Source organism: Pipistrellus kuhlii, unplaced genomic scaffold (genome assembly GCF_014108245.1).
Source record: "Pipistrellus kuhlii isolate mPipKuh1 unplaced genomic scaffold, mPipKuh1.p scaffold_m20_p_26, whole genome shotgun sequence".
Lineage (NCBI taxonomy): Eukaryota > Metazoa > Chordata > Mammalia > Chiroptera > Vespertilionidae > Pipistrellus > Pipistrellus kuhlii.
Window position 1 is genome coordinate 8,368,967 of NW_023425525.1, and position 26,896 is coordinate 8,395,862.

General features: G+C 60.6%; 1 protein-coding gene across 2 annotated transcripts; it reads right to left on the minus strand.

Annotated features, from left to right (window-relative positions):
* CRHR2 (corticotropin releasing hormone receptor 2) lies at positions 1-26,586 on the minus strand. Of its 2 annotated transcripts, XM_045587165.1 has the most exons (13): positions 26,435-26,586; positions 20,608-20,701; positions 15,693-15,818; positions 8,028-8,113; positions 7,141-7,250; positions 6,721-6,838; positions 5,997-6,150; positions 5,430-5,490; positions 3,983-4,055; positions 1,142-1,227; positions 833-968; positions 460-501; positions 1-227 (listed from the first exon to the last, which is right to left on the minus strand). In XM_045587165.1, exons 1-13 carry the CDS (start codon positions 26,516-26,518, stop codon positions 87-89), a joined length of 1,311 nt encoding a protein of 436 aa, XP_045443121.1. In that variant the 5' UTR covers positions 26,519-26,586; the 3' UTR covers positions 1-86. The 2 variants fall into 2 exon arrangements, with proteins under 2 accessions (XP_045443121.1, XP_036309635.1); XM_036453742.2 differs by lacking the exons at positions 20,608-20,701; positions 26,435-26,586 and adding an exon at positions 15,976-16,098.
* Between the last annotated feature and the right edge of the window lie 310 nt (positions 26,587-26,896).

The following is a 26,896-nucleotide window of genomic DNA, read 5'->3' on the forward strand; positions in this document are numbered from 1 at the left end:
TGGGCTTCGGGCAGGGAGAGCCCAGGAGGTGGAGGAGGACGGGGAGCTGTGCCGGCTGGCGGGGAGTGGCGGCGGGGGGACTGCGGTCACACGGCGGCCGTCTGCTTCATGCTGTGGAAGCTGATCCGAGTGGGCGAGGTGGGGAGGGACATGGCCCGCGCCCCCGGGGCTCGGAGCGAGTGATGGTCCCGCCACCGGTGCCACCGCTTCTGCACGGCCGCGCGCACCTGTGGGGAGGCACGGACCCGGCTGCTCCTGGCTGTGGGCTTGACCTCTATGCCCCGGGGGCCCCTCGGGCAGCCCTCCTGTCCCCCCAGAGGCGGGTGACTTTCCCGGCCCTCCCCGCTCCTCCTCTGTGCAGGGACCCCGCCGTCCCCGGGGCTGGGCGGCCCTGGGGGCACCGCCCGGAGTGGGCGTGAGGCCCTCGGTGCCCAGGCCCCCGGCCGGCCGGCCTCCTACCTCTCCATTTAGGAAGCAGTAGAAGACAGACACGAAGAAGCCCTGGAAAGGAAGAAGGAGGGAGGTCAGGGGTCTGCGTGGGCATCGCCCGTCCGGAAGGGGGGCAGGGGGCAGGGGACACTCTGGCTCAGGACCCCAGAGGCTCAGAGCTGGGGCCACCCCTCCCGGTGCATGTGTGACAGGTGGCGTGAGCCCCCAGAGCAGGTGCTGGGCGACCCAGACCCGTCGGGGCGGGCCTCCTGGCTCCCGGGGTGGGGGCTCAGTGTGTGCACATGTATATCTGAGTGTGTGCCCGAGGGACCCACATGTGCTCCCGTCCGTGCGGGCCCCTGAGCACCCGGTCGGGAAGCCCCTGCGCCCTCGGCTGGCCCACCTGGAAGGACTGCAGGAAGGAGTTGAAGTAGATGAACACGATCTGTGACAGGTCATCCTCGCCGGGGTTGACCAGGAAGAGCATGTAGGTGATGCCCAGGAGCGGCAGGAGCACCAGGGTGGCCTTCACCGCCTTCCTGGGGGCGGGGGGAGGGGGGCGCAGGTGGGGCTTCACTGGGCGGGGAGAGCCCCCGGGGAGACAGAGGACCCTGCCCAGAGGCGGGTGCAGGGCCCACATGGGCGCCATTTCTCCCTGCAGTGGCGGTGGTGGTGGTGGGGGAATGGGGAGGCTAGGGCACCCATCACCTACCTGTACTGGATGGTCTCGGACGTGGTGGATGCCCGCAGTTTTGTCATCAGGATCCTGACGATGTTGAACAGAAACACAAAGTTGATCTGGAGGGAGGGGGTCAGAGGGGAAGGAGGACTAGGTGGTTTGCGCTGAGAGGCAGCCGCCTCCGCTGTGAGCCACTGCGAGCCCAAGTTCCGCGCGCACGCACCGCACACTCATCACCCCAGTCCGGTCTGGGGTCCCACGGCCTCTGCTCCTCTCGAGGGACAGGCGGGCACCCCTTCTGCTCAGCTCCCGGAAGGGAGGCCACCCCAGGCAGCAGAGGAGGGCGCAGAGGCCACCTGACTCCACAGTCCCGGGCCCCACTCTGCCCGAGGCCCCCCCCCTCCCCCGTCTCTGCTGCAGGGACCCTGCCCGCCTCACTCCCAGGGCCTCCTGGAGAAAGGCCGCTTCCTGGTGGCAGGGGGAGGGCCTCTGACTGAAGACAGCCCTGCCTGGGCCGCAGACGGGCCAGCTGGGGGCCTGTAACCTGGTGCCGCAGGGCCGATGACTCTACCCTCGGCCCCTGCGCCCATAAAAGTCCCCAACCTCGGCCCTCCGCAGACACCCCGCAGTCAGTGAAGGTGAAGGAGCCGCGAGGCCCATGGGAGGGCCTAGAAGGGCCTCTGGAAGGGCCTCTGGCCTTCATTCTGAGCTCTCTCAGCATCCTGCAAGGGAGCCTCTGACCCCCGTCCACACGGTGGTCCCCATTCTGGAAGCCCACTCTTCCCCCTGCCAAACCCAAGCTGTCCAGTGAGCACCGGCTACTGCACTCTAAGCTTGTCCACCTGGGTTTCTTGTTTCATTCATTCATTCATTCATTCATTCATCCATCCATCCATCCATTCACTCCTCATTCATTCAGCGAGGGCCATGTGCCTGACTCTGAGCTGGGCACTGACGATAGGAAGTGGGCTTGGCTCTCGGTCTGGTGTGAGGGGTGCACTGCACTTTCCTTAAGGGGTCAGGAAGCCCCGGAGAGATGGCATGTGAACCGAGACAGTGGGGGAGTGTTCCCAGCAGAGAAAGAGCCAGGGAGGAGAGCCCTGGGGGGTGGGGTGGGGGAGGCAGGCTGGATGGCGGCCCCGGTGGCTGAGGTGGGGCAGAGGAATTGGACACAAGCCCAGGAGGGAGGGGGGAATAGCTGGGAACCCAAAGCACGAGCTTCCTTCCTGCAGGGCCTGCTCAGCTCGGGGTGGGGCAGGGCCCCCGAGCACATATCCTACAGAGACGGCGGCACAGGTGATGGGGGGCCAGGCCCTGGGTCTCAGCTCAGCCAGCAGTTCGTGGTGACCTTGGGCAGGTTGTTCCATCTCTCAGTGTTTTCATCCGTGAAATGGGAAGCAGCTCCTACTTCTCCCAGCCATGGGGAGTGCGAGGTCTGGACAGAAGTTCGGAGCTTCTGGAAGGGCTGCCCCTTGGCCCCGGGAAGCCTGGTTGGTGCTAATAGCTGGGTGTGGGCTGAGTCCAAAGGCAAGGACACACAAAAAGCCCTGGGGCTGAGGGTGGAGCCAGGAAGCGGGCACGGAGAGGAAGCTGGTTGAGTCTTGTCTGCCTTTTTTCCACTCATTTCCTCACCACTGTCCCACCTGCTTGCTCCCCACTATCATTGGTCTCCCCCCCCCCCCCCGAGTCCAGCCTTCCTTGGCTGGGCCTCCGGCTCTCCCAAGGCCTGTCCTCCAGGATGGCCCTCAGCAGCTGGCTGGGAGGGACCAGGTCTCATGGAGTTCCCATTCATCCTGGGGGCCAGGGGCTCACTGCCGCTGGGACTCCAAGGACCATCATCCTTCCCCCCACGCACTGCTGACGCGGGCTGGCTTTGCCTCTGAAACAGCAGAGCCCTGATGGTGCAGTTTCAAGGCCGGGGGTGAGAAACCGTCTTAGTCACCTCCAGTGCGCATACATCAAGTTCACTCCGAAGGCGGGGGTCAGATGAACCCCGGGAAACATCACAACAACGAGAGTAAGGCCATGAAAGAGAGAAACAGTCACCGCCCTCACGGTAGACCAAGGCAGCCTTGCTTAGGCACCTGCTGTGTGCGAGAGGCGGGTGGATGCCGCTCTCTTAGAGCCCAGGGCGTGTGGCCCTTTAAGGGCTGGTACTTACCCACAGGAGCCCGAAATTACCGAGCCTGAAATAAGCCTTACGTAAATGCCAACTTCTTAGGGGCCTTTCTGTGCGTCTCTCTCTCTCCTTTATGTGTGACAAACAACGGGCTCGTTTCTGCAGAATGCAGCCCCTACTTAACCTCCACCTTAATTAAAGTTCGCTGTGGAGGAGAGATGGGGCGGGGGCAATTGTACCACAGATTCAAACCTTTGGCAAAGGGAAGGGAGGTGAACCGGGAACAACTAACTGCACTTCATTCTGGTGCCAGGGCCCCAGGCTGGGGCTGGGCGGGGCCCCTAGGAGGCTGCTGGGAAAGGACGGGGGTACAGGTCTGGGCTGAACAGAAGCCTGCACACCCTTCTCTGGCCACCACCGCCCCCTCCCTGCCTGGCTCAGCGTTTACCTGGCCCGGGGATGTCACCTGTGGGAGGGCACTGGCCAGTCAGACCCATTCTCTGCCCAGAGGAAGAGCCCAGTGCCAGGGAAGGGAGGGGCTGCAAGGACACGGATCGAGGGGAGAGCGAGCTGGGAGGGGAGGTGTCGGGAAGCCGGTGGCATGGATGGAGTGTGTGCCGGGGGTGGGGATAGGGTGGGGTGAGGTATGGGGGGAGGGGCTCTCCATGCCACATCGCTCCCTCATGTCTCTGTTGGCGGGTCCTCGGCTGCTCCCCTGGTCCCCAGCCCACCCCCTCCCCCCAGGGTCCACCTACCAGGAGCACGAGCAGGATGGGGCCCTGGTAGATGTAGTCCACTAGGTCGCCTGGCCCCTTCCCGAACCAGCACCTGCAAAGGCGGGGCTGTCAGTGCTGGCTGAGCCGCAGCTGGGGGGGCCACCGCAGACTCAGGCCCAGGGGCCTCCAGCTGGACCCTTCCTGACACCCATTCCCCAGGGCTGCACCTTCCCCAGCTGCCCAGGGGGATGGCCCCAGACCCACTGACCACTGTGCTCACCCCGGCTGCCTTTGGTCATGCTTAGAGGGTCTCCCCAGCCAGTCTGAGGGGGGCCTGAGTCGCCTCCTCCTCCCCCTCCTCTTCTTCCTCTCTCTCTTCCCCCTCTTCCCCCCTCCCCCTCTTCTACTCCCCCTCCTCCTCCTCCTCACTCCCTCACCCATTCTCCATTGCTGGGCCCAGGGCCCACGAGGGAGAGCTGGGCTGCCCCCTCACTGGTCCTGGGTGCAGCCGCCTGTGCCCTGTCCATGTGTTGCTTAGAACCCGCTTCTCCGGGTGCCAGGCACTCGGCTGCACAAAATAGCAGGCGCCTTCTCCTGCCCTGAGCCCGCCTTCCTCCCAGCCGAGCCGCAGTCATCCCTCGGAGCCAGCCTGCTGATGCCAGGGGCTGGGTTGCTCTCTAGGGCGAATGGAGGGTGAAGCTTTGGGGTCTGGGTCTGGGGGACGGGCTGGGCCAGGACCTCATCCTGGACCTGGAGAAGGGCCCACGCCCCTGCCCCTGCCCCCTCAGAGGGCATCCGGTGCCCCTGGCTCAGACAGGTATCTCCCGGCTGCCTCCCAGCACCGGGTTTCTGGTCTCTGCTTGAATACCCCTTGTGGCCGGGGGCTCCCTCCCATTCCGCAGGATGCTGGAAGCTGCCCCTTCGTTCTTGAGTAGTTTTTATCCTTATGAGCGCTTCCGAATGCCGAGTTCCTGGATTGCGCCCCATTCCTGACCCCACCCCCAAATCCCATCAGCTCTCTCCAGCCTCGGGACACCCTGGAGACTTGTGTGCAGACACTGACGGTCCCCTGTCCTCTCTCCTCCCAGCTGGTGGCGCCCGCTTCCCAGCCGCTCCCTGTCGGACCCAGGACCAGGTTGCTCTCCTCTGCGCCGTGGCTTTGAATGGCAGAGGCTCGGACGCAGGTAAGTCCTGGGACACACCGCAGCCCCGGGGTCTGTGAGACAAGCTCCCTGGCCTCCTCCCCAGCCCCCGTTCTGGGGAGGAAACCCCCCTCAAAGGCCAAAGGGCGCTTAAAGGAGCCAGGAATCCTAGCTCAGTTCAACCGGCCACAGGCGCACCTCCGGCTGCCGGGCCGGGTTTTTTCACCTGAGGATGAGGAATAGCTGATCTATCCCGTGAGGCTGCCACACCTTCTTACGTGGAGCCCGCGGCTGCCCTGTCTGGACACCCCTGACCCTGACCCCATGCTGCCTGTTCGACTTACTGTTTATTCTCATAGTAGAGCTTGCCGAGGGCCCAGGCGATGATGAGGGGGCAGGGGACGCCTGGAAGAAAGACAGACATGCCCACAGTAGTGGACAGACAGGGGGACAGGGGACCCTCTTACAGAACACAGGGCATAGGGACCATAAGGAGCCCGAGACCATGTTTCCAACCACCCACTGCAGACCCCCGTGACCAAGGGCCTGTCCCTAGACCCCGGCCCCTGCCCCTCCAGCACCCTCAGCCGTCCCCTCGGGGCAGGCCAGAGAGAGCAGGGGCTGGGTGTTCTGACAGAGACGTGCCGCTGGTGGCTTCTCGTCCAGAGCCAGAGCCCAAGGCCCTGGACTCCCACTCTGGGCGGGAAGCAGGGCCCTGGCAGGAGGCACCTTGGAGGGACTATCTGCTTTCTCCTGGCCAGCCTGGGGGGTCTGGCTGCACCGGGGACTGTCCTGGGGACGGTGGGCAGGGCTGCGGGTCTGTGCTTGGACCCACAATGAAGAGAAGTGACCTTGGCAGTTGCACCCCCTCCCCGCCTGGCCTGCCACCCCCCCGCCCCCCGGACGCTCACACCACCCGATGAAGAGGAAGAGCCACTTGCGCAGGCGCTCGGTGGAGTAGGTCATGACGATGGCCGTGTGCAGGTAGCAGCCCTCCACGAACATCCAGAAGAAGTTGGTCACCACGAAGTAGTTGAAGACGGTGGTGATGCAGCGGCACCAGACCTGCGGGGGGTGGGGGGGGAAGGGGGAGAGACAGGCGGCGGTCAGGGCTGTGGGCTAGGGCGCCGGCGGAGGGCCTGTCATTTCAGTGGTTCACGGACATGGTATGGAACGCCCTCAGATCCGCTGCTGGTGGGTGAGCCCCCCTCCTTGCTCGCTCACTGTTTCAGTGGGAGTGTCTGACCTCCTCCAAGGGTTCTAGCTCCCCGTTTCAGCCAGGAACGAGGGGCTGGCTCCAAGCGGCCTGCAGGCAGAGGCTGGACGGCACCACCGTCGTGTTGCTATTTTGGGGGGTCACCTTTAACCCATAAGTCACCCTGGTTTCCACGTAGGGATGGGAGGTGAGCTTTCATGTAGGAAAGTGATTTCAGGCAGAGTGATTCGATGAAAAGAAAACTGTGACATAGCTAACAGTGCGGGGCCCATGGGGGTGGGCGGGGCCATGGAGGGGCATCGCCAGCCTCCGGGTTTGGGAGAATGAGTGTTGGCTGCTGCTTTTTGGTGTCCCCTCCTTCCCCCAGCAGCAGGGATGCCCCGACCCCTGGGCCCAGCCCCAACCGGTTGTCCAGTAACCTCGTTGCTTTCATGCACTTCGTGGTCGATGAGCTGCAGCAGGAACCACGTGACATTCCGCAGGATAAAGGTGCCGATCAGGTTCCAGTGGATCACGTTCCGAAGACAGCGAATGCTCCTGCAGGAGGCCCAGGCCAGGGGTCAGCCAGGGTCAGGGGTCAGCGAGGGCTGAGCCTCAGGAGGCCAGGTAGTGGCAGCCAAAGTCCCGCTGTGGTGGCCACGGTCAGGCCTCTCACCGCCAGCCTCCCCATGGCACCCCTGTGCCTGCCAGGCACGCCTCCTCCCCCATGCCCTCTGCCCTCCGCCCTCTGTCCTCCGTCTGCTGGCTCCAGGGCCGCTGGGGCAGAGGTGAATGCCTGGGACAGGGGATGGGGTGTTGTGGGAGGAGGCCAGGGAGAAATCGGGTGAGGGGTGACTCACCGCAGGGCCAGGAAAAGCAGGAAAGCGGCCATGAGGGCCGCCATGGAAACGCAGTGGCCCAGGTAGTTGACCATGTGGGCGATATGGAAGTGCAGCTCGTACTGCCTCTGCTGGACAGACAGACAGACAGGCATACGGGCAGACGGAGGCCTGGGGCCTACGGAGGGCGGTGCTGAGCACTCCATGGGCTGGCGATCCTAGACAGAGGCCGTGACAGGACTCCTTCCTGCCACAAGGCGCTCCCCCAGCCCCATTGGGTTTGCCACCCTCAGAGGGGCCCTGATGGTGGTGAGAACAGAGGCCGAAGCAAGCCTCTCTCCTTGAGGACCAGCCCACCTGCCACTCCTGTGGCCCTCTTTGCAGTGGCCCTTTGGCTCACATGTTGAAGAGTCACCTCCTCAGGGTGGACAAATGGTCTTCTCCCAGCCCCCTGAGGCCTGTGCTGGGTGAACGAGGAGGGGCCTGGAGGCGGGACGTATCCCTTTGGGTCCCAACTGAAGCGCAGCTTTAAAGAGAGGTGGCTGGCCCCGCAGGCAGCAGGGAACTCCGTCCGGGCAAGAGGGGTTAGTGGGGTCTGAGCGGGACCCAGCCTCCTGCGGGCCTGCCCTTCTGGGGGCTGCACTCATGTCCATGGGGAGTCAGAGTTAGAGTGCCACTGGGGAAACTGAGGCCCAGACGAGGAAGGAAGCCACACAGCCTGCGAGATGTTGGGGCACTGGCCACCCTTCTCTACCTCACCATAGTGTCACTCAACACAGGGTGGGACGTGGGGCAGGGGTCAGAGGTGCAGAATGCAGCGGTTGGGAGACAGGCCTGGGTCTGCCACCCTGGGGGTCCTGTGTGCTCACCCCGAGCCTCTCAGGGCCAGGACAGGCGGGGCCACTCACCTTGTCCTCCAGAATGGGCACACACTGCGAGTAGTTGAGCCGCGAGGCCCAGGTGCCGTTCTCCAAGCACTCTCGGTAGGCGTTTCCTAGAAAAGACGCCGATCGCCACGAGGCGGGTCACTCCCCTCTCCTCAAGGACTCCCCCTGGCTCCCCCAGGACAAGGCCCATACGTCTCAGCTTCCCTCGGGCAGGAGACACAACACACACCTACAAGTTCATCCGAAAATCACGTGTGTGAAAACTGCACACAAGATTTAACCACGCGCGGCTGCTAAGAGGCACGAATAACGAACCCATTTCCGTACAGTCTAAGACTGATTCGAACACTCCCTTTAATTTTGTCTGAAACAGAACCCAACTGTTAGCCCCGCGTTGTGGGTAAAGAGATTCACTGCTTTCCGCCGAATGATTTCCAATCTTATCTCAGCCATGTTATGCTTACATGGACCATACTTTCCTTTCCAGAATCAGGGCTTTCATTGTAATAGCAACTGCCACGGACACAGCAGGTGTCTGCCACGCACCACATCCTCTCTGCTTTCCACTCAATCTCCACAGCAACCCCGTGAAAGAGGTACTAACACGAACCCATTTCACGGAGGGGAAACTGAGGCACAAAGAGATCGGCCTGCCGGCCAAAGATACAAGAAGGAGAAGTGGATTCAGACCCAGGAGGCCAGGCTTCAGGCTTGATGTCCATAACCTCTAGGCTACCGAGTACATAGGTGTGGGGGGCGTTTGGGGAAACAGGACCGTTCTGTGGCCCTTGAGCCCCGGCTGCCTGGCTGGCCCCCATGGGACGTCTCTCAATGTCTGAGCCTCTGTTCAAGTTGGAATGGGACGCGTGAAAAGCCATTTCAGAACCTCAATGTCTGACGTACCAAGGTGCAGGTTTTATCCTGGGGAGACGTACGAAAGTCAAAGAACGTTTGTGTTTATCTTTCTTCCATTCTAGCTTGACGTCAGGGTCTCCCTCCTAAGCCACCTCCTCCAGGCAGCCCACCCTTGAACCCGGAGCAATCCCTCCCGCCGGAGAATTCCCAAAGCCCTTCCCTGGCTTCTGCTCTGCATTGCACGATTAGTGTGACTCTCACCTCCCCACTTGGTTATACATTCGAAGTGCTCCATTGTTGGGGTGATTTGTACCAGGCTTCTGCTCTCTGGCTACTGAACGGTTGTCTGCAGACTTTTCTTTTGGCTTCTGTTAGACTAGAGGCCTGGTGCACGAATTCGTGCATGGGTGGGTCTAGCTGGCCCACTCCAAGGTGGTGTGGGAGGCTGGCTGGCCAGCCCCAGCCCCTGGTTGAACTCCCAGTTGAGGGGACAATTTGCATATCAGCCTTTTATTATATAGGCTATACAACATAAAGCTAATGAAGATAAACAGCACACAGAACACAAGGGCAGAGCTGGGGGGCGGGGAGAGACTTAGATCGTTTTCGGAAGTGGTGAGTTCTGAGATAATTAAGTTACATAAAAAACCAGTTTCATCAAACTGACAGTGAGTAAAAAGCAGTGGAATTATTAAGGAGCACTTGCTGAGGAGCAGAAGCAATGGTGGAGAGTCTATTAGCTTAATTGTTTTTTAATTCAGTGCTCTGAGCGCAGAGATTTTTCAAATTCAGCGTGGTTACTGGCCTCTTCCTGCCCCAGGGCACTGCCAGCATGAGGCTGCCTCTGGCAGGACCCTGGCCCTGGGGTATTCCCCAGCCAATGCTGGTCTGACACCAATTCCAGCCCCAACGTGAGGACACCATGGCACCCAATTCCTCCCTTAGGGTTTCTCCCTCTGCAGGGGACCTTGGCTAAGTCCCTTTCCTCTTGGCCTCAGTTTCCCCTCTCAGAAACAGTAATGTAAATTTCTGTTTTACTACAGAAAGGTTGTGTGTCAAGAGAATCTGATGCATAGGGACAGTGAAGTCGCTGAACTAAAGGACAGAGTGCAAGGTGAAGCCGAAAAAACCTTTGTCAAGGTATCTTAGGAGGGCAAGTCCTTTTGTAAAATAAACACCTGTGGGAGGTGTTTATTTTATGTAGAATCAGAGACAGACCCTGATTCTAGCTGTGGTTCAAAGAGAAAAGTTTATCTTCTGGGAATGTATTCGTAGATGTTACCTGGCTTTCTTGACGTTCATGGCTAAGCCCTTTCCTCCAGGCAGGCCTCCTTGATTGCTCCCACCTCGCAGCTCTTTCTCAAGATTCCCCATACCCAGTTCCAACAATCTGAGCCTCCCACTTCTGGCCCTAGCTCATGACTTGGCCTGAATTGATCAGTGTGATTAGCTTAATTGTTTTTTTAATTCAGGGATGTGGGCAGGCCCCAGAGTACTCATTTCCATAGTTTGGTATCTCAGCTGGTACTGACCACAGAAAGGCTTATGGATGGCAGAGGATAGAGATGCTGCAAACCTGAGACCTCTCTGGTCCCTCATGTCAATGCCACTGGGGTACCGAGTTCTGTGAATTCTTTTATTTTTTGGAATCCTCCCCCCTTCTGTCCATCCCACCACTCTCGCTCTAGCATCTTACCTGGACTGGCACCACAGCTTCCTGTCTTCCATCCCTGCTTTTCCTCTCACCCCTTGACTTTCTCTGTCCTTTTCTCCAGCTGTTGGAGTGATCGTGTTGTTTTATGCGTAAAAGCCACAGGCAGCTTTTTATTGCTCTTGAGGATAAAGCCCATCATTCTCAGTGTGATGTCCAAGGTCCTGGACACTCGTGCCCCCTTAACTTTCCAGGCCCATCCCCAGCAATCTCCCTGGCAGCTGGCATGGGCACTGGCAGGCAGGGCCCACATGGTCTCTCTGCTGAACCAGTCCCCGAAACGCCCTCCTCGCGCTTACCCACTGCCCACTGGCAAACTCCTATCTTCTACACCCCTGCCCAAACGCCATCTCAGGGAGGCTCCTTTAACAGCCGAGGTATTCATTCTCTCTCCTCTCTTTTCACACCTCCCCGATGCCTCCCAGTCCTTGGAGCACAGGCTTTCACACTCTATCGTCCTTGAACCACAGCAGCACATCCATTTCCTATCACAATCCAGTACAGACACACACACACACACACACACACACACACACACACACACACTCACACCGCATTACTGACTTCAGCTCCACAAAGTGACATTTATCTTAACTATAGCCATGTTTCCCTTTATATTCTACCCCAATGAATTCTGTTTATGGTCATGATCAAACATTGGTCATGACCCCACTGAACTGACTTCACAACCCGCTGCTGTGCTACAACCTGTTGTGTGACGAACAGGCATCTATTTTTGAGCATTTGCAGTGATTCACTGCACATCATCTCACTGGACTCGATTCTACTCTTTGCTACTGAAGTTGAGCTCCCCAGGGACAGGTCAGTGGGCACAGGCAGACTGCCCTGGAGTCATCGGATTCCCCTCAGCAGACGGTCGAACTGACTCAGGGCAGCCGAAACCTTGGGAAGCAGTGTGTGGGATGTGGGAGGCGATAGCAGGAGGGGGTTTCCCTCAGAAGCCCAGGCATGCCCGGGAATGAGGTTCTGTCTACAGACAGTGGGCACCGGGAGACTGGCAGGCAGATGTCCCCAGCTCTTCAGGGGAGCTGGCTAATGAGGATGCTGATTCCTTAGGCACAGCCTGGGCCAGGAGAGTGACAGACAAGGGGAGCGTCTCCTCTGGGAGCCACAGGAAGATGGGCACGGAAAGTCCTAGAACAGGTGGCCAGGCCAGGGTCTCAGGGATGGATGTGGTGAGGTGGATGTCTGTTACCACAGCAACACAGGTGCCCCTGCCAAAGATCGATGCTGGTGGTGTGCAATGTGGTCCGCCAGGGGCATTAGGGTCTGAATGATGTGGGCAGGGTGTCCTCCTCCAGGGCTCGGTGGCCTGGGAAGCCTGGACCCCCTCCCCAGCAACGTGCTGGGACCCTGCACCAGAGTGGCCCTGGCCGGTGGAAAAGGCTCTCTTCCTTTCAGATGCTGACACTGTAATAGGAGTGCCTGGTTCAGGCAGTCACCTGAGTGGTCCAGGCGCCCGGCTGGGGAAAGATGGGGGCCTATACGGTAGCTGTAGCTTTGTCTCTGGCTGGCTAAGTCCCTTCCTTCTTGGCCTAAGTTTCCCTCTCAGAAATAGGAAGGCAAATTTCTTCTCAAGAACAACATTAGCATCACAGGTGGGTCAGGTATTGGCTGTGGGGGCCTTCTCCAGATGCTATGAGCTGGTAGTTACCACGAGTCACTGTGACAATCCCAAACATCTCTACATCACCTCCAAGGGTCTACTAGGTTGGCCCTGCTATCTCTGTTATTCTAACCGGCAAGGTACAGGAGACAGGCCATAGAAGACAGGGACAATTTTCGAGGTAGTTATGGGGGACGGAGTGTAAGAGACAGGTTGTACGTGGGGAGTGAGTGGGACTGTCATAGAGGGTCAGTAATGTGGTCATTGGATCATTGACCATAAGGAGGAAGGTGCTGGCAGATGCTACCAGGAAGGCAAGAAGGACCAGAAGCAACACTCATTGAAGGGATGAGGTCTCTGGGCAAGGCAGGACTGTTCAGCACCACGGACAGCGGAGCACACCCATTCCCCACCATCTATGCAGGTGCCCCTCCTACCTTGGAGAGATCCTAGAACCCTGTGCTCTCACCCTGCCTTCAGGCCATGGCCCCGTGACCTGCCCGAGAAGGCTACACTAATTCATGTCCCTCTTGAAGACCAAGCTTCTGCCCTGGATCCTCCAGATGCTCCCAGGACTGCTCCAGCCCTCCTGCGGATTCAGTTGCTACCTCTCCGAGTGCATGCTGGTCGGGATTTCCCAGCTAGCCTAAAGAGGCAGGGTCTAAGTCACCCTCTCCTCCAATCCCTTCCGAAGGGCTACATGGAGCCGAGCACACAGGGCCTCAGGACGGACCGAGGTGATGCTGTTGCCTAGGTGACTGGGTAGCCCTGACTGAGGATGGAGGCCAAGGAGACAGTCTGCCACCCAAGCCTCACCGAGCTGCATGGCAAATGCAAAAGCTGTGCTCACACACACAGGGAGCACGTAGGGTCTCATACGCATGTCATGGATAGGTTGAGCCTTGTTTCCAGAACTGCTGACACTGTAAGAGTCCAACCCCACCCAGAGGAGGGGTGTCCATCTACAATAGCAAACTTGTGGCCAGGATCCCCCAGATTCAGGGCAAGAGATCCCTGACTGTCCCCAGAAAAGCACGTTGGAAACAGAGCGAGCAGGAGTCTCCTTGGGAATTAAGAGGGGGAGGTAACTTGTCCCTTACTGGTCTAAAGGGGCCCCAAGAGGGAAAGTGACATGTCCAGGGTCACCAGCAATGCACAGGCAGAGCTAGATCTCTCTCCCCTCAGACACACTTTCCCTGGAGCTGGCGTTTCTGGAAGCAAGAGGCTCTCTCTTGCTACACCAGGTCCCAGAAGGTGCAGTCACCTGTGCCCTCTGCCATGCCTATCTGGGACTCGCCTTGAAGCACCACCTCATGCACCAGGCCTGTCTTTGAGAATCGGACATCCCATTGCATCAAGGCCCAACCCCACCATCTTCATGAAGCCTTCCAGGAATGCTCTAGTGCCCACCAAGCCCCCTTCCCAGTCCCTGACTGTGGATTTGTGTGAGTCTGGTCTTTAAGCTGCTGCCTGGGCCGCCTGAGGCTGACCTCAGCCTTTCCCGTCATCTCTGTCCCCTCAGAGCCGAAGAGGAGATTCCTGCACAGCAGGCTGTCCCAACGCTAAGACCGACCCCTCTGGCTGGATGGAGACCATTCAGCTGGTGTGTTTCCGTGTGAACACTATCCATGCTTCAGCATGTGTCTAGAAGGGGATTCTGGGAAGTGGGGACCCATCCTCTCCATGGGGTTGGGTTAGGTGGAGTGTCCCTTTATCCCCTGTTCTGGGAGATGCCTCCATACAGATGGGCCAGCCATTCCCAACAAGGCCTGAGGTCCCCGAGGCTGAGCTGAGCTGGGCTGGGCAATTCCTCAGGAGGAAAGTGGACCTTGTCCAGGAGGAGGCAGCCGCTCTCCTGTAGCTGTGTGGACCACAGGACACGTGGGAGGAGGGGCTGAGCAGGGCACTCACTCCAGGCTGGTTGGGGAGAACGGGGGACAGCCCAAGCCGGGGTAAGAACCAGAGCAGAGCTTCCCCAGCCCCCGGACCACAGGCTACGGGTTGAGATGCTTTATCACCAACCCCCCTAGTCTCCTGGCCCAGGCTGACTCAGGGACCCCGAGTTCCACAGCCACACCCCATACAGCTCGTAGAACCCTAAAAGCATAGTGTTATAATCTCAGGACGAGGAGCATGGATGTCATTCCTGCTGCTTGCACACCTCCCGGGGTGGGGACTGCACTTCCAGCAGGAGGTCTGTTTAACCCGGAGGGAAAGCACGTTCTCAGAGGATGCAGGCTCCTCCTGAGCAGCCTCCCTGTCTCCACCACCCCTTCCGTTAGGGCTCCTCTGCTGCTGGCTCCTCAGCCCAGGAGAGCCCTCCACCAGAGCAGGTGCCCACTGGAGTGTGCTTGGCCTCAGAGGCAGGCACTGCTGTCTTGCCCTCTCACCGCCTCTCTCAGCAACGGCCTCGGGCTCCAAGTGCTCAGACGTGTGTGTGTGTGTGTGTGTGTGTGTGTGTGTGTGTATACACACATGAGTGCATGAAAAGGATGAGTGAGTAGTGCCACCTTTCAGACCGACACTCAGAGAGAGGTTGCTACCAAGTTCCCAGCACGGGCTTCAGACACCCTTCTCCCTCCCCGAGGCCCTCTGCTGGAGAGGCCAGTGGCCTTCAGGGGGACCCCTGATTGCTGCCCTGGCTCCTGCCTGACTCCCACCAGACCCTGCACGGGGCATAGACTCAGGCAGCCCCCACTCCCAGGGCTGGTGCTGAACAATCCCACCCGGATGCCAGGAGGAAGGTGGGCACAGGCCATCCCCCTGGGCGGGGGGTGGTGGCCCTGATACCTGGGGGCTAGAGGAAAGCCGCCCAGGGCCTCTGACTCAGCCAGAGGGTCAGTCTGGAGACACCGGGTGGGAAGAGGCAGTACCCCACACCCTGCCCAGAAGCTTCTGTGCCCGCGTGCTTTCCCCACACAGGCGCCAGGTTCGGCTGCTCCTGCCCTCCCCTCGCTGGGCGTGAGAGGGAGCCCCACTCACCCCGGGGGTTGGAGACTCAGCGCAGTGCCCTCACGCCCGACCCCCCCCCCCCCCCCCCACACACACACCCCCGGCGACGTTGGCTAAACAGAGAGACGCTCTCATGGGGAGCCTCACGCCCAGTGCAGATAACCTGGAAGAGGGGTTCACCTTCGTCTAAAGGGGTCCCCTTTTCTGGGTTGGGAGTCCTGGGCAAATCAGTGCCTCGCTGAGCTCTGACCACAGGGGGGCACCGAGCGCCCCCAATATTATAGGGTCCTTATCGCCAGCGAGCTGACGGTGCCTGGCCCTCAGCATGTCTCCGATGCTGGGCTGGGGCCCCTCCACTCCCGAAGCTGCGCCCCTGGCAGGCCGGCAGACCCGCAGCAGAGGAGCAGAGGGGCAGAGGGGCAGAGGGGCAGAGGGGCAGAGGGGCAGAGGAGCACGGGGACACGGGGGCACAGGGGACACGGGGGCACAGGGGCAGAGGGACACGGGGGCACAGGGGCACGGCGCAGGGCCGGGCACTCACGCGTGGTGTTGTACTTGACGCCGTTGAAGTCCTCGGGGCACGGCCGCTCCACCAGGGCTCCGGCCACGCTGCGGGGCCAGCACGTCCCGATCTGGTCCAAGGTGGCGTTGCAGTAGGAGAGGGCACCTGGCGGCGGGAGAGCGGAGGGGCTCAGGAGGGCGGTCGGGGCGCCGCGGGAGGCAGGGCGGGCTCCGGGCGCTCGGAGCGCCGGCCCGAACGCACCCGGCTGCACCCGGCGCGCAGGGAAGGAGCCCGTGCGCCCGGCCGGCTCGCCTCCGCCTACCCTCGGGGTCCGGCGCCGGCGCCCAGCCGTCCCAGAACGGCTCCCCGGCGGGCACCAGGCTGCAGTTGGCGTCCAGCGGGCTGGGGAGCAGCGCCGCGTCCATCGCGCCCCCGGCCCGCCGCGCAGAGGCGCGTGTGAGCGCGGGGTGAGTGCGCGCTCCGTGCGCTGCGGGGCCCCGGCCCGAGGGAGCGCACGGAGGACCGGGTTTGGTCCTGCCGCCCAGCCGACCTGCGGGCGCTGCGCCCGGAGCCCGGAGCCGCCGGTGGGACCTTCGCCGGGAGGAGCCGGCAGCGCTCAGAGCCGGGCCCACCGGCTCCCGCGTCCAATGGCGCGTCAGGGGGCGGGGCCGGGCGGGGCCTCCAGCCCGGTACCCCCCCCCCCCCCCCCCCCCCCCCCGGAGTCCGCAGCATGTGGTCCAGGGGAGGGCGCTGGGGATGGAGAGTGTGGGCGGGCCGGGTGGCTGAATGCCCCGTCCGTCCGTCCGTCCGTCCGTCCGTCTGTCCAAGGATGGCAGCCGCCGGGGTGCAGCCTGCCTAGAGAATTTCCACCTCCCTGAGCGGGTAATGGGGATGGGGAGGGCTGGGAATGGAATGGGGGAGGGTGGGCGCCAGAGTCCACGTGCAGATCTGAGTTCCAGAAAGCTCCCCTGGCCTCTGGGAAGGAAGTGGACTGGAGGGGCTTCAAAGGAAGCGGGGAGGCCACGGAAAAGTCCAGTGAGAACGAGGTGCCTGAATGGGGGGCTGGCGTGGCCAGGGATGTCCCAGGAGAACCTGCCCTGTGAGGAGGGCCGGCAGAGAGGAGACGCTGGCCAGGTCTGGGGAGAAACTGTCTGAAATTGAGTGGAGGATTTCAAACCCCAGGGTCTGCCCCTCTGGGCTCCCGAGAGAAGAGTCTCTTCCTCCTGCTGGGGCATGCCGGGGCCACCTGAGGGTGGTGTGTGTGTGTGTGTGTGTGTGTGTGTGTGTGTGGAGAGCAGGCCCCACAGCCAGTGTGGAGCAGCTAAAACCCCGTTTGTGGCATTTGCTCTGGCCCCATCAGGACTACCTGCTCTGTGAATTTGTGCTGGCTCCATTCTGGGCACCCAGGTTGAGCCCTCTGCTCAGGTCTGCTAAGCGGGAGGGTGTGTGTGTGAGGGGGGAGGGGGAATCTGGGCTCAGGGGACAGTGTCTGGGGCGTGGTACACCCCACCTCAGCTGGGTTCTGGTCCTGCCTGTCTCTACTCTTCCTGCATGTTATCCCAGGTCTCACCCTCTCTTCTGGGGCTGTTTCCACACCAGGGAAATGTTCTCTGAGGCCCCTCCCAGGCCTAAGGTTCTCCGGTTCTGAGTTTTGAGGTGCAAAGAACGAGGAAGAGGTAGGGTGTGAGTGTGTGAGTGTTTCCATCTTCAGAGGGCAGGGAGAGCTGGGACCCAGGCTGAGCTGGGGCCGTGGCCCCAGGGGGTACTGGTCCTGCCCCCTCGCCAGCCTCCACCGGGAACAAAGCTGCCAGGAAGGCTGAGCCCACCCCTGCCAGCCTGTGCCTGAGCAGGGAGGGGAGGAGGCCGCTGGCTGCCTTTGTGTGGGCATCTCACCAGCCTCCCTGGGAATGCCACTGCCCCTGCCCAGGCAGAGCCTGAGTGCCAGCTGCAGAGGTGAAGGTCCGCAGGTGTCTGTCATAGCCAGCACACAGGAGCGGGCTGGAGAAGCTGAGTCCCAGGGCCAGTGTCACGGGGCAGGAGCGGGGCAGCTCCTGGGTTCTCCTGAGCCCCCATGCCCTCAGCAGCCACCCCATTCCACCGCTCTTCACTCCAGCTTGCCTAGCTGATGTCCGCTCATCCTTCCAACCATCAGCTTAGCTCCCCCCTCCTTTGTCTTGTCTGGGCTGGGTGGCCTTCCTCAGTGCCCACATCTACTAGGAGCTGGTCTGTGCCACAGTGAGGTTGTTGGCTTTTCTGCTGTTTCCTCTCCCAGCCTGGGCCTCCCCGAGGGCAGAGCTGGTCCCCCTCACCAACTAGCCTAGCGGCCACCCGAACGCAGCAGGCCTATGCTCAGAGCCATCGCTGACAGAAGGGCCGCCTGGGCAGTGGCCTGGTCTCCTGGCCAAGGCTCTCTTCCCATCCGACTAGCCCCAGTGTGTGTGTGTGTGTGTGAGTGTGTGTGTGTGTGTGTGTGTGTGTGTGTGTGAGAGAGAGAGAGAGAGAGAGAGAGAGAGAGAGAGAGAGTGTGAGAGTGTGTGAGTGTATGTTGGATTGAGGAGTTATTTCAAGGGATCCCTGAATCCCCTGGACACATGTATTACCTCTGGACAGAGTCAATGATATGCCTTACAACATACACCTCTGTGATGAATGAAACAAACACTCCGTGCACAGCCTGAGGCCCCTCGTCCTTATGTGTGTTCCCCCTTCACTTGGACCTCAGGGGCTTACGGTGTAATTGACCTTAGCCTTTGGCTCATGACCCCTTGTCGCCAGGAGCCCACGCATGCCCTCACTTTATTTTTGTCTTTCCTTTAGTGGAAGTTTGTGTGCAGCAATAAGTATTGAAACTAGATCACTGCCAATTATGTGCCTGTTTATCTATCTATGCACTCTCAATATTGCCTTGATCATGCTGCACTTAGCTTTTTCAGTCTGATGACGTGTGTGCGTGTGTCTGAACAATAGATGGTTTGGTTTCACCTGTTCTTGAACTTTATGCATGGCCTCAATCAGCGAGCCTCCAAGAGGAGAGTACTGCCCTGTTTGAATTGTTCCTGAAGTTCAAGGGCATCCTAACGGCACGGATGCTCCTCTCAGGAGCACAGCTAATGAAGGCTAATGTGTCCCCACTGGGCTGCTAGGCAGCGTGGCATGCCAGGAGAATGTACAGCAACAGGGGGAGCGTTCCCTCTGAGCTACGAGAGGTGAAAGCAGGTTACAGAGCGGGGGACACAGGGTCAGCCCAGTGTTATCAAAACAAAAGCAAAACGGAGAAAACATGAGGTTCTAGAGATTGATAAACTGCGGGGGCTCATAAATATTATGAATATTCCTGGGGTGAGGGACAAGGAGCATTTACTGTCTTCTTCCTAAATTCTCCCCCCCCCCCCCCCCCGCAAATTTGTGAGGTATATGTGTGTGTATTATGTGTCCGGTTTAAAAACAGATAAATGATGTTACAAGTGAAGCAGGAGAGGCCTTGTTTTTGGAAAAGCTGGGACCCTCCTCACCAGGAGAGGACAGGGAACCATTTTTCAGGGCCATAAGGAAGGCAGGGTCTGTGTTGGAGGGGAGTGGGGAGCAGGGAGAAGACAGTGGGTCCACGAATGAACCAGCGTCCCCTCTAGAGCAGAGAGCTCTGTAGAGGTTAAGGTGGCCCTCCTGATGTGTGTGTGTGTGTGTGTGTGTGTGTGTGTGTGTGTGTTTGGGGGTGTGTGTGGCTCTATTTCCTGTCCGATGTGGCTCTGCTGGGTGTGTGCACGATCTCTCATTCAACCTGCTCAGGGAGCCTCTGCGTGACCCGGTTGTAACAGACGAGGAAACGGAGGCGCAGAAGGTGTTTGGGGTTGAATCGTGTCCCTCCAAGTCCACACATTGAAGCCCGAACCCCCAAAGCCTCAGAAGGCGGGCGGCCTTGTTTGGAGACAGGCCATTCAGTCACTAGGATGGTCCCTAACCCAAAACGACTGTCCTTTTAAGGAGAGGCGATTAGGACACAGACCCCCAGAGGGAAGGGCAAGGGAAGGCGCAGGGAGAAGGCGGCCTCCACAGGCCACGGAGAGAGGCCCAGAAGGAACCAACCCTGCCGCCGGTGTTTGATCTGGGAACCTCGGGCCTCCAGAATCCTGAGGAAGTGAATTTCTGTTGTCTAAGCCCTCGACCTGTGGTGCCTCATGGCAGCCCTGGAAGTGAGAGCAGGCGGCCGGGGCTTGTCCGCAGCCACACCGCTGTGGGTGGAGGAGCTGGCACCAGGCTTGGCTCTGTCGGACCCGAATGCCTGAGCTCTAGACCCTGCACTGTGAGGAGGGCAGGCGACCAGGCTGTCGTCCTCCATGCCCGACTCAGGCTGCATTAGGCGCTGGGTCTCCCTGCTGACCAGCACCCTTATCTCCAGGAGCCAAGAGCACTGCCAGCTTTCCTTCTCTCCCCTTCTCTCCCCCGGCTGCTTCGGTGGATGCCGATCTGAGAAGGCCGGGACCTGGTGGGGCCCTGGGGTCTCTCCCGAGCCCGTGGCTGACCCTGACTCTGGCTGCTGAAAACCCCGGAGGGGTCAGAGCTCAGGCATCCGCTGGTGCTTCGAAGTCCCTACAAGGAGGTGACACTGGAGTCACCGTGACCAGAGAATAGGTTTTACACCTTCTGCGGGCCTTGCAGAGGGGCAGGCCTTCCTCGGGCTCCTGAATGCAGCTCCTGCCGCTTCCTTGGGGCGCAGATGCTGGGAGCTGGGAGCTGAGGGCGACTCCAGCAAAGCCCTCCTTACCAGGAAAGAGACTGAGCCCCGAGTAGGAAGGGCCAGTCTAAAAGCATCAGAACTGGGCCTGGCAGCTGGGGGCTGCCCTGTCCAGCACCCACCCAGCGTGGGCTGGCCCGGGAGAGCCTCCTCCTCCCACAAGCCCAGACCCACCCTCATCCTGGGGTCTGCGGTGCGGTGCCCACAGGGGGGCATGCATACCTGAGAGGTTGGTGAGCATGGTAGCAGTGTGGCAATACTGCTCCAGCAGTGCCCATGGGCGCTGGTCTCCGGGCGCCTGGCGTGGCACAGCTGCCTAGGAAACAGGAGGGACCAGGGTCAGAGGTCAGGCCCTCGCTTGTCTGTCCCCTGCCCTGTTCAGTCATTCATCCCTTACCTCCGTGGTGCGGAGCGGGAAACTGAGGTGGGAAATGCACAAGGCCAACCAGCAGAATAGCAGCCTGGCCGGGCCTGGAACCCTGTCCTCAGGAGTGGCTGGTGCAGTGACCTCTGAGACAGGAACCTTCTCTGTCCATCCCTCAGCCCCAGAGGTTTCCTCCTCAGGGTGGGACGCACCCCTGTGATGGGGCCTTGGTCCTTCTGCCAGAGAGCCAGGTGGAGGCCCGCTAGCAGTTCATTCACCCAGCAGATACTAGTGTAGGATGCCTACTGTGTGTCAGGCCCTGGCTGAGGGACCAAGTGGGTGTACTTGGATAGTCTCAGGCCAGAAAGGGATCCCCTAAATTTAGAAGGTGCAGAAGGGAGTGGGGGAGCGGGAGAGTAGGTGATTTCACACGGTCACACCAGTAAACAGGCAGTTACAAAATGTGTTAGGTTTAACACATGGGAGAGACAGCTAACCAAGGGAGACTTCCTAGAAGAGGTGGCATTTTGGAGACAACCAGAGGATGAGTAAGGGGAAAGGAAGGACCGCTGTGTGAATCTGAGCACTCACCCGAGAACAGATGAGGTTGTTGAAATAATGGCAGCCCTATCCCAAAGATAAAAACCACCCAGGATCCCATCTCCTTGAAAAAATCCTGAGAGTGCATGCTGGCAGGGATAAAGTAAGTGTGTTACCTCTGCTTCAAGGGACCATCTTCTGGTGGGAAGGATGGATGGGTGACCCGCTTGTTACAGCATCTACAATTTGCTAAGGAGGCATAGGGTTGTGTCATGGAGGTGTTCATGTTGATGTGGGCTTTGAAGGTTGAATAGGAGTTTGCCCAACTGATAAGGGTAGTGCCAGGAAGGGCATCCTGGGTAGAGAGCACAGCATGTGCAAAGGCTGGAAAATCCATGGCCTGAGACTGACCGAGAGCAATGCGCCCTCTAACACGAATCCTGGTCCCCCATTCCTCCCAAGACCACCACTTTCCCTGCTCTGCCGTCAGCACCCCTCCCCACCCTGACATTCCTGATTCTAGGATTCAGAAGCCACGGCCCCGCCCGCCAGTGGACAGCCCTGCCCCTGCCCCTGCCTGTCAGGTGTTTGCCCCCCGACAGCTGGGTCAGTGTTCACCCCGGGATGTCCCCAGGGCCAGACCCAGTAGCCCTCAAACATCAGTCTGTTTCCTGTGCTCGGGCTGGAAGCCGCAGGCTCGGCCTCCCAGTCTGGCCTGGGGCTCCTAACTAATGGCCCCACCCAGTCGGATGGAGAGCGCTGTCCCCTGTCCTCCTCCGGGGGTCCTCTGCACTGACCGGCTCTTGGCTGTCCCAGGGGCAGAGAGCTGCTTCCACCCTCAGCCCTGCTCCCAGCTCAGAGCTGCTTCCACCCTCAGCCCTGCTCCCAGCTCAGAGCCTGGCGCATAGCGGTGCTCAGTAAATGTTGGTTGGCCAGCCGGATGGACGGTGTCAGCCAGGCAAGCTGCGTCCTCACCCCCAGTTCTGGGAGCTCCGTTCTGGGCTCTTCCTGCTGGTCAGGTCTTCTTCTCTCTGAATCCTCACTCAGAGGCCGGCGGGTCCTGGTCCCTGGGCCTGGAACTGGAAGCCCTCACCTTAGAGGAGGGCAAGGGAGAGGCCCTGGCAGGGGGAGGACACAGCGAGCCAGAGCCAGGACACCAGCTGTTCTTCCTCCGCCCTGGGCCCTGTCCAGGCAGAACCTGTGCCCCAGGGGCCAGGCAGGCCACGAAGGTGCCACCGCCCTGGAGCCAGGGGGTCTGGCCGAGCCTTGTGCTCCCCCTGGCCCGGTGACAAAGCGTCGTCTAAATTTAGCCCCTGGTCTAAGCCCGGGAGATTTACGGGACCACAGGTCCTGCAGCCAGGCTGCCAGTAACCAGCGGGCCCTCCCGCCGCTGCCTCCTTCCCTGACCAAGGTCAGCGCGGACTCCTCTCGGAGGGAGAGGTTCCTCCTCACGGTTCCCTGCACTCACTGCTTTCCCTGAGCCTGGGCTAGAGACAGAGGAGGGGAAGTTCAGGCTCTGCTCCTCTCCTAGGGGGAGAGGGGCCAAATAGAGGGAGGAGGAGATGGAGAGGGGAGAATGGGAAGAGCGGAGGGCAGAGAAGGGAGAAATAGAGGGAGGGAGAGAAGGTGGGCCCAGAACAGGCAAGAGGCGCAGTAGGCAGCATTGAGCTGAGGCTGGGGCTGCCTGGGACAGAGGGTGAGGGATGGGAAGTCCAGTGAAGAAGGCGGCTCATTTCCAGAGCCACTGGGCAGGCTTTCTGGAGGGGGAAACCTTAGATATTTGGTTCTAATCATCAGGTGCCGAACCTCACGGGTGGAACCCAAAAGCCCTCCCACCCCCAGCCTGTCCCTGAAGGTCCCTTTCCCCACGATGCCCACGCTCCGGTCCTGGTTCAGTCTCCAGCGGGCCTGCAGAGTCCAGGCCTCCCTCCTGTGTGTTCTCTGATCTCCGAAAGCCTGCAGCCCCCTCTCTCCTGGGCCCGTCGCCCCTGACCTGTGCCAAGCCCTGGGACTGCACACACGTGTCTAGGGTGCGGGGAGAGGACAGGGGAAGGAGGGAGGAAATACCTGGACCCCAAACAGGGAGGGGACCTGGTCAGCAGGAGGCCCTATCACAGGACTCCAGGTCTGGAATTACCTCCTTGCTTATCAACTCATCGATGCCCAGTTTGCTCCAAAGTCACCCTCTCCTGAATGGTTTTGTCATCGGAATGCCCCCACAGTGACTCGGCATTGAAATGAAGCCGCAGGAAAAGGAAGGTCTTGTTCAGTGAAGGGAATCTGGAGCGGGGCGATCTGGTTTGAGTCCTGGCCCTGCCCCTTGCCTGTCCAGTGACCCTGGGCTCAGGACCTGGCCTCAGCTTCCTCATCTGTAAAATGGGGATGATGGTCTGCCTCCGGGGGCTGCTGTGAGGTTTGCAGTAGATACTGTATGTCGGTGCAGCTAACGGTGCCGAGCACACGGTGAGCCCCGTGTGGCTGCTAAACAGAACGCACACAGTCGGCTTATTGAATCATCTAGCCTTTCCTCTGAGGGCTTTGAAATGACATCTTTAAAAAAACCCAAAATTTTGAATAAAGCGATGGCATTAGATGAACCAGCAGAGGACTCCTAAGCACAATTCAAAGGAGGTAAAGTAGAAAATGACAGCTAAGAGGATACAGAATAGTCCCCTAGCTCTGCAAATCTGAGACTTACGAGGAAAACAAAATTAAGTAAGCAGGGCCCTCAGACAAATTGCTTTTTAAGAAATACTTAAACGTCAACAAAACAGCAAAAAACAGGGAGGAAAAATGAGCTGGTCGGGTTAGAAAACGCTCAGAAAGTAGCTGAGTGTGTGGGAAACCATTGGATGAATTGGCTTCTGGCAACGCGGCCCTTGAGGTTCCGGCCCTGCAGACCCGGGAGGGAGTGTGTGCAGGGCCCTGGCCTGGCCCGGAGAGGGAGGTGCGGAGGAGGGAGGGTCCAGCTTCTCTTGGCTGAGCCTTGATGGCTCCCACAGGAGCGCTGTCCTGAGAGCCTGGGAAGGGGCAGCATCTTGTGTCAAAGGTCAGAGGGGCTGGTAGACTCCAGAGGCAAGGAGCTGGAAAGGGTGGGATCCAGGCCGTAGGAATGCAGCAGCCACGCTCATTGGCCTCCCTGCACCTCCGTTCCCGGCTGGAAAGAGCGTCCCTCCTTCCCCGTTTTGGTAAAGCCCAGGGCCCAGGGCCAGGTGCCCAGGAGCCCAGCACTGGCTCTCGGAGCAGCTTCCAGAGGCCTCACTCAGATGTCTCCCCTCCCTTCTCCCCCCCCCCCCCCCCCCCCCGGGGGCCAGGGCCAGGCTGGGCTCCTCCGGGCTCCTGCCTGTGGCTGGGCCAGGGCCCTCCCCACTCAACCACCGCTGGTCCAGCTCCCTGCCCCTGAGGGAGAAACCAGAGCTCGCCAGGACCCCCACTCTCCACAGCCCCCCGCAACCCCTGCAGCCTCACACCCACCGCCTCTTCTCGGGGCTCCATGGACTTCCCCGCTGCTGCCTGCTTTCCTCCAGGATCACCCCGTGGCCACCCCACCCTCCTGCCCACTTCCCACTGCGCCTCCCACTGCACCTCCCCAATGGGGAGGCTCTCATTCCCCAATGCACTTTTTTTGTCATTCAAATGGCCAGAGTTTGTGATACACACTTTCCTTCCCACCAGGGTCTCCTTCCAGCTCTCACCCCACGCCAGGGCCTGCTTCATCTGAGTGAGTGCGGGAGGGGAGCGGGCCCCTCCTGCAGCCTCCCACCCACCGCCGCTCCTGCTCTCATTTCTCAGGGAGCAGGAAGCTCTGAGGGCCCCGAAATGAAGCCATCAGCACAGGGCCAGAGGGAGGAGGCCAAGCTTTGAGGCCGGGAGACCAAGGTGTAGTTCTTCTGCAGCTGGTTACATCCGGAGTAACTGGCCCTGCGACCTTCAGCATGGTGCCCGCCTTCTCCCCCTGAGCGACCCCCTCTCCGGGGGGCAGGGCCTCAGCATGGTGCCCACCTTCTCCCCCTGAGCGACCCCCTCTCCGGGGGGCAGGGCCTCAGCATGGTGCCCGCCTTCTCCCCCTGAGCAGACCCCTCCCCCGGAAGGCAGGGCCTCAGCATGGTGCCCACCTTCTCCCCCTGAGCGACCCCCTCCCCCGGAGGGCAGGCCCGTGCCTGTGCGCTTGATCTCTAGCTCGGATACAAAACCGCAGCTGCTTATGGGGTGTGTGCTCGGTGCCCGCAAGCGCTCAGCGCTTTACTTGTAGCATCTCGGTGGCTCCCACAGGCAGCCCTGGTCATCAACACTGGCCTCATCCTCGTGTTACCTCGGAGGAAACTGAGGCTTAGAAAACCCCGGTCACCTGCCCAAGGTCACAAACTAAGCAGCAGAGAGGGGATTTGAATCAGTCTGCGGGCAAAGTGCTTTGCCAGTGGCTGGACACTCACCACCCCGCTGATATGCCCGTGGAATGATGGCTCCTCTGTGTCCATACGGGCACAAAGAGGCCCAGGGAATGTCCCCAGGCGGGCGGGTCTGTGGGGGGCCAGGCTGGGACCAGCCTCCTGCCTCCCAGCTGGCTCAGTCCCCTGCAGAGGGTGGCCTCCTGGCTCCCCGTGGCCCTCTGAGCCCTGGAAGTGGGGCGGCTCTTCATGAAAAGGGTGGCCTCGGACAGGTGGCCCTCCCTCCCTGAGCCTCAGTTTCCCTATTTGTGAAGTGAGGGGAGGGTTAGAGAGTGGCCCCTCCTGCCACAATCACGGGCAGCTGCAAAACACGCCCTGCCCGCCTCCAGGACTTCTTAGCTGCTTTCCATCCTAAGCCCCTCTGCCTGCGACCCTGCCTCCCCAGAGGGCACCCACAGGGGGGGGGGGATGGCCTGGAGGAGGGGCCCATGGGGACACCAGGGGGTCAGCCAGGCTGCCCCATAGCTGCTGTCAGTCTCATCTCTGCTCCACTGGCCCCCTCACACAGGCAGATCAGCATCCCATCACCCACTCAGGGACCCTCAACCCCAATGTGCCACCAAGTCCCCAGCCTCCTTCACCGGCCCAGGAACTGAGATCCCGCCCCCACCCCACCCTCCAATCAGGATAGCACGGAGCTCCAGCTCCCGGAGCCCCACCCTGAGACGAGAGACGCGACCCCTGCTCCCCCACTTACTTTGAGCAGCGGCGGGAGGAGGCAGAGCAAGCAGAGAGGGTGTGCGATGTGGAGGAGGCCCCAGGGCCCCTGGGGACCCCCCATGCCTGGTGATTAGGGGCAGGAGCGCACCTCCCAGCTCGGGTGTCCCGCCCCACCTGCCTTTTCTCCAGAGGGAGTGGGACCGCCTTCCCCACGCAGGAGGAGGCCTAGGTGAGCCCTGGGCTCTGGGGAATTCCCTCCTCCCCCGCCCCCCAGCGCTGACACGGCCCCACAGCCCGCCCCTCCAGGTTATTTATAGCGGGCGCTGGGCAGCAGCCTCTCCCCTGGCAGCCAGGGGCCAGACTGCCCGGAGCTGCAGGGAAGGGGTTAATGCCTCTGCCTGGGCTGTAGCCACCAGCCCCCACCCTCCAACCTCCTCCACGCCCTGGGATTGAGAAGAGGAGGGGGCCTGGCGGTGGCTTCCCAGCCTGGGCTCATATG

Coding starts and splice junctions, on each gene's coding strand:
- CRHR2 (XM_045587165.1), bottom strand. CDS start 26,518: ATGGGGGGTCCCCAGGGGCCCTGGGGCCTCCTCCACATCGCACACCCT. Junction 15,819..20,607: donor CATGCTCACCAACCTCTCAG/GTATGCATGCCC, acceptor TCCCGCCGCCAG/GTGCCCTCTCCTACTGCAAC. Junction 969..1,141: donor TCCGAGACCATCCAGTACAG/GTAGGTGATGGG, acceptor CCCCGCCCCCAG/GAAGGCGGTGAAGGCCACCC.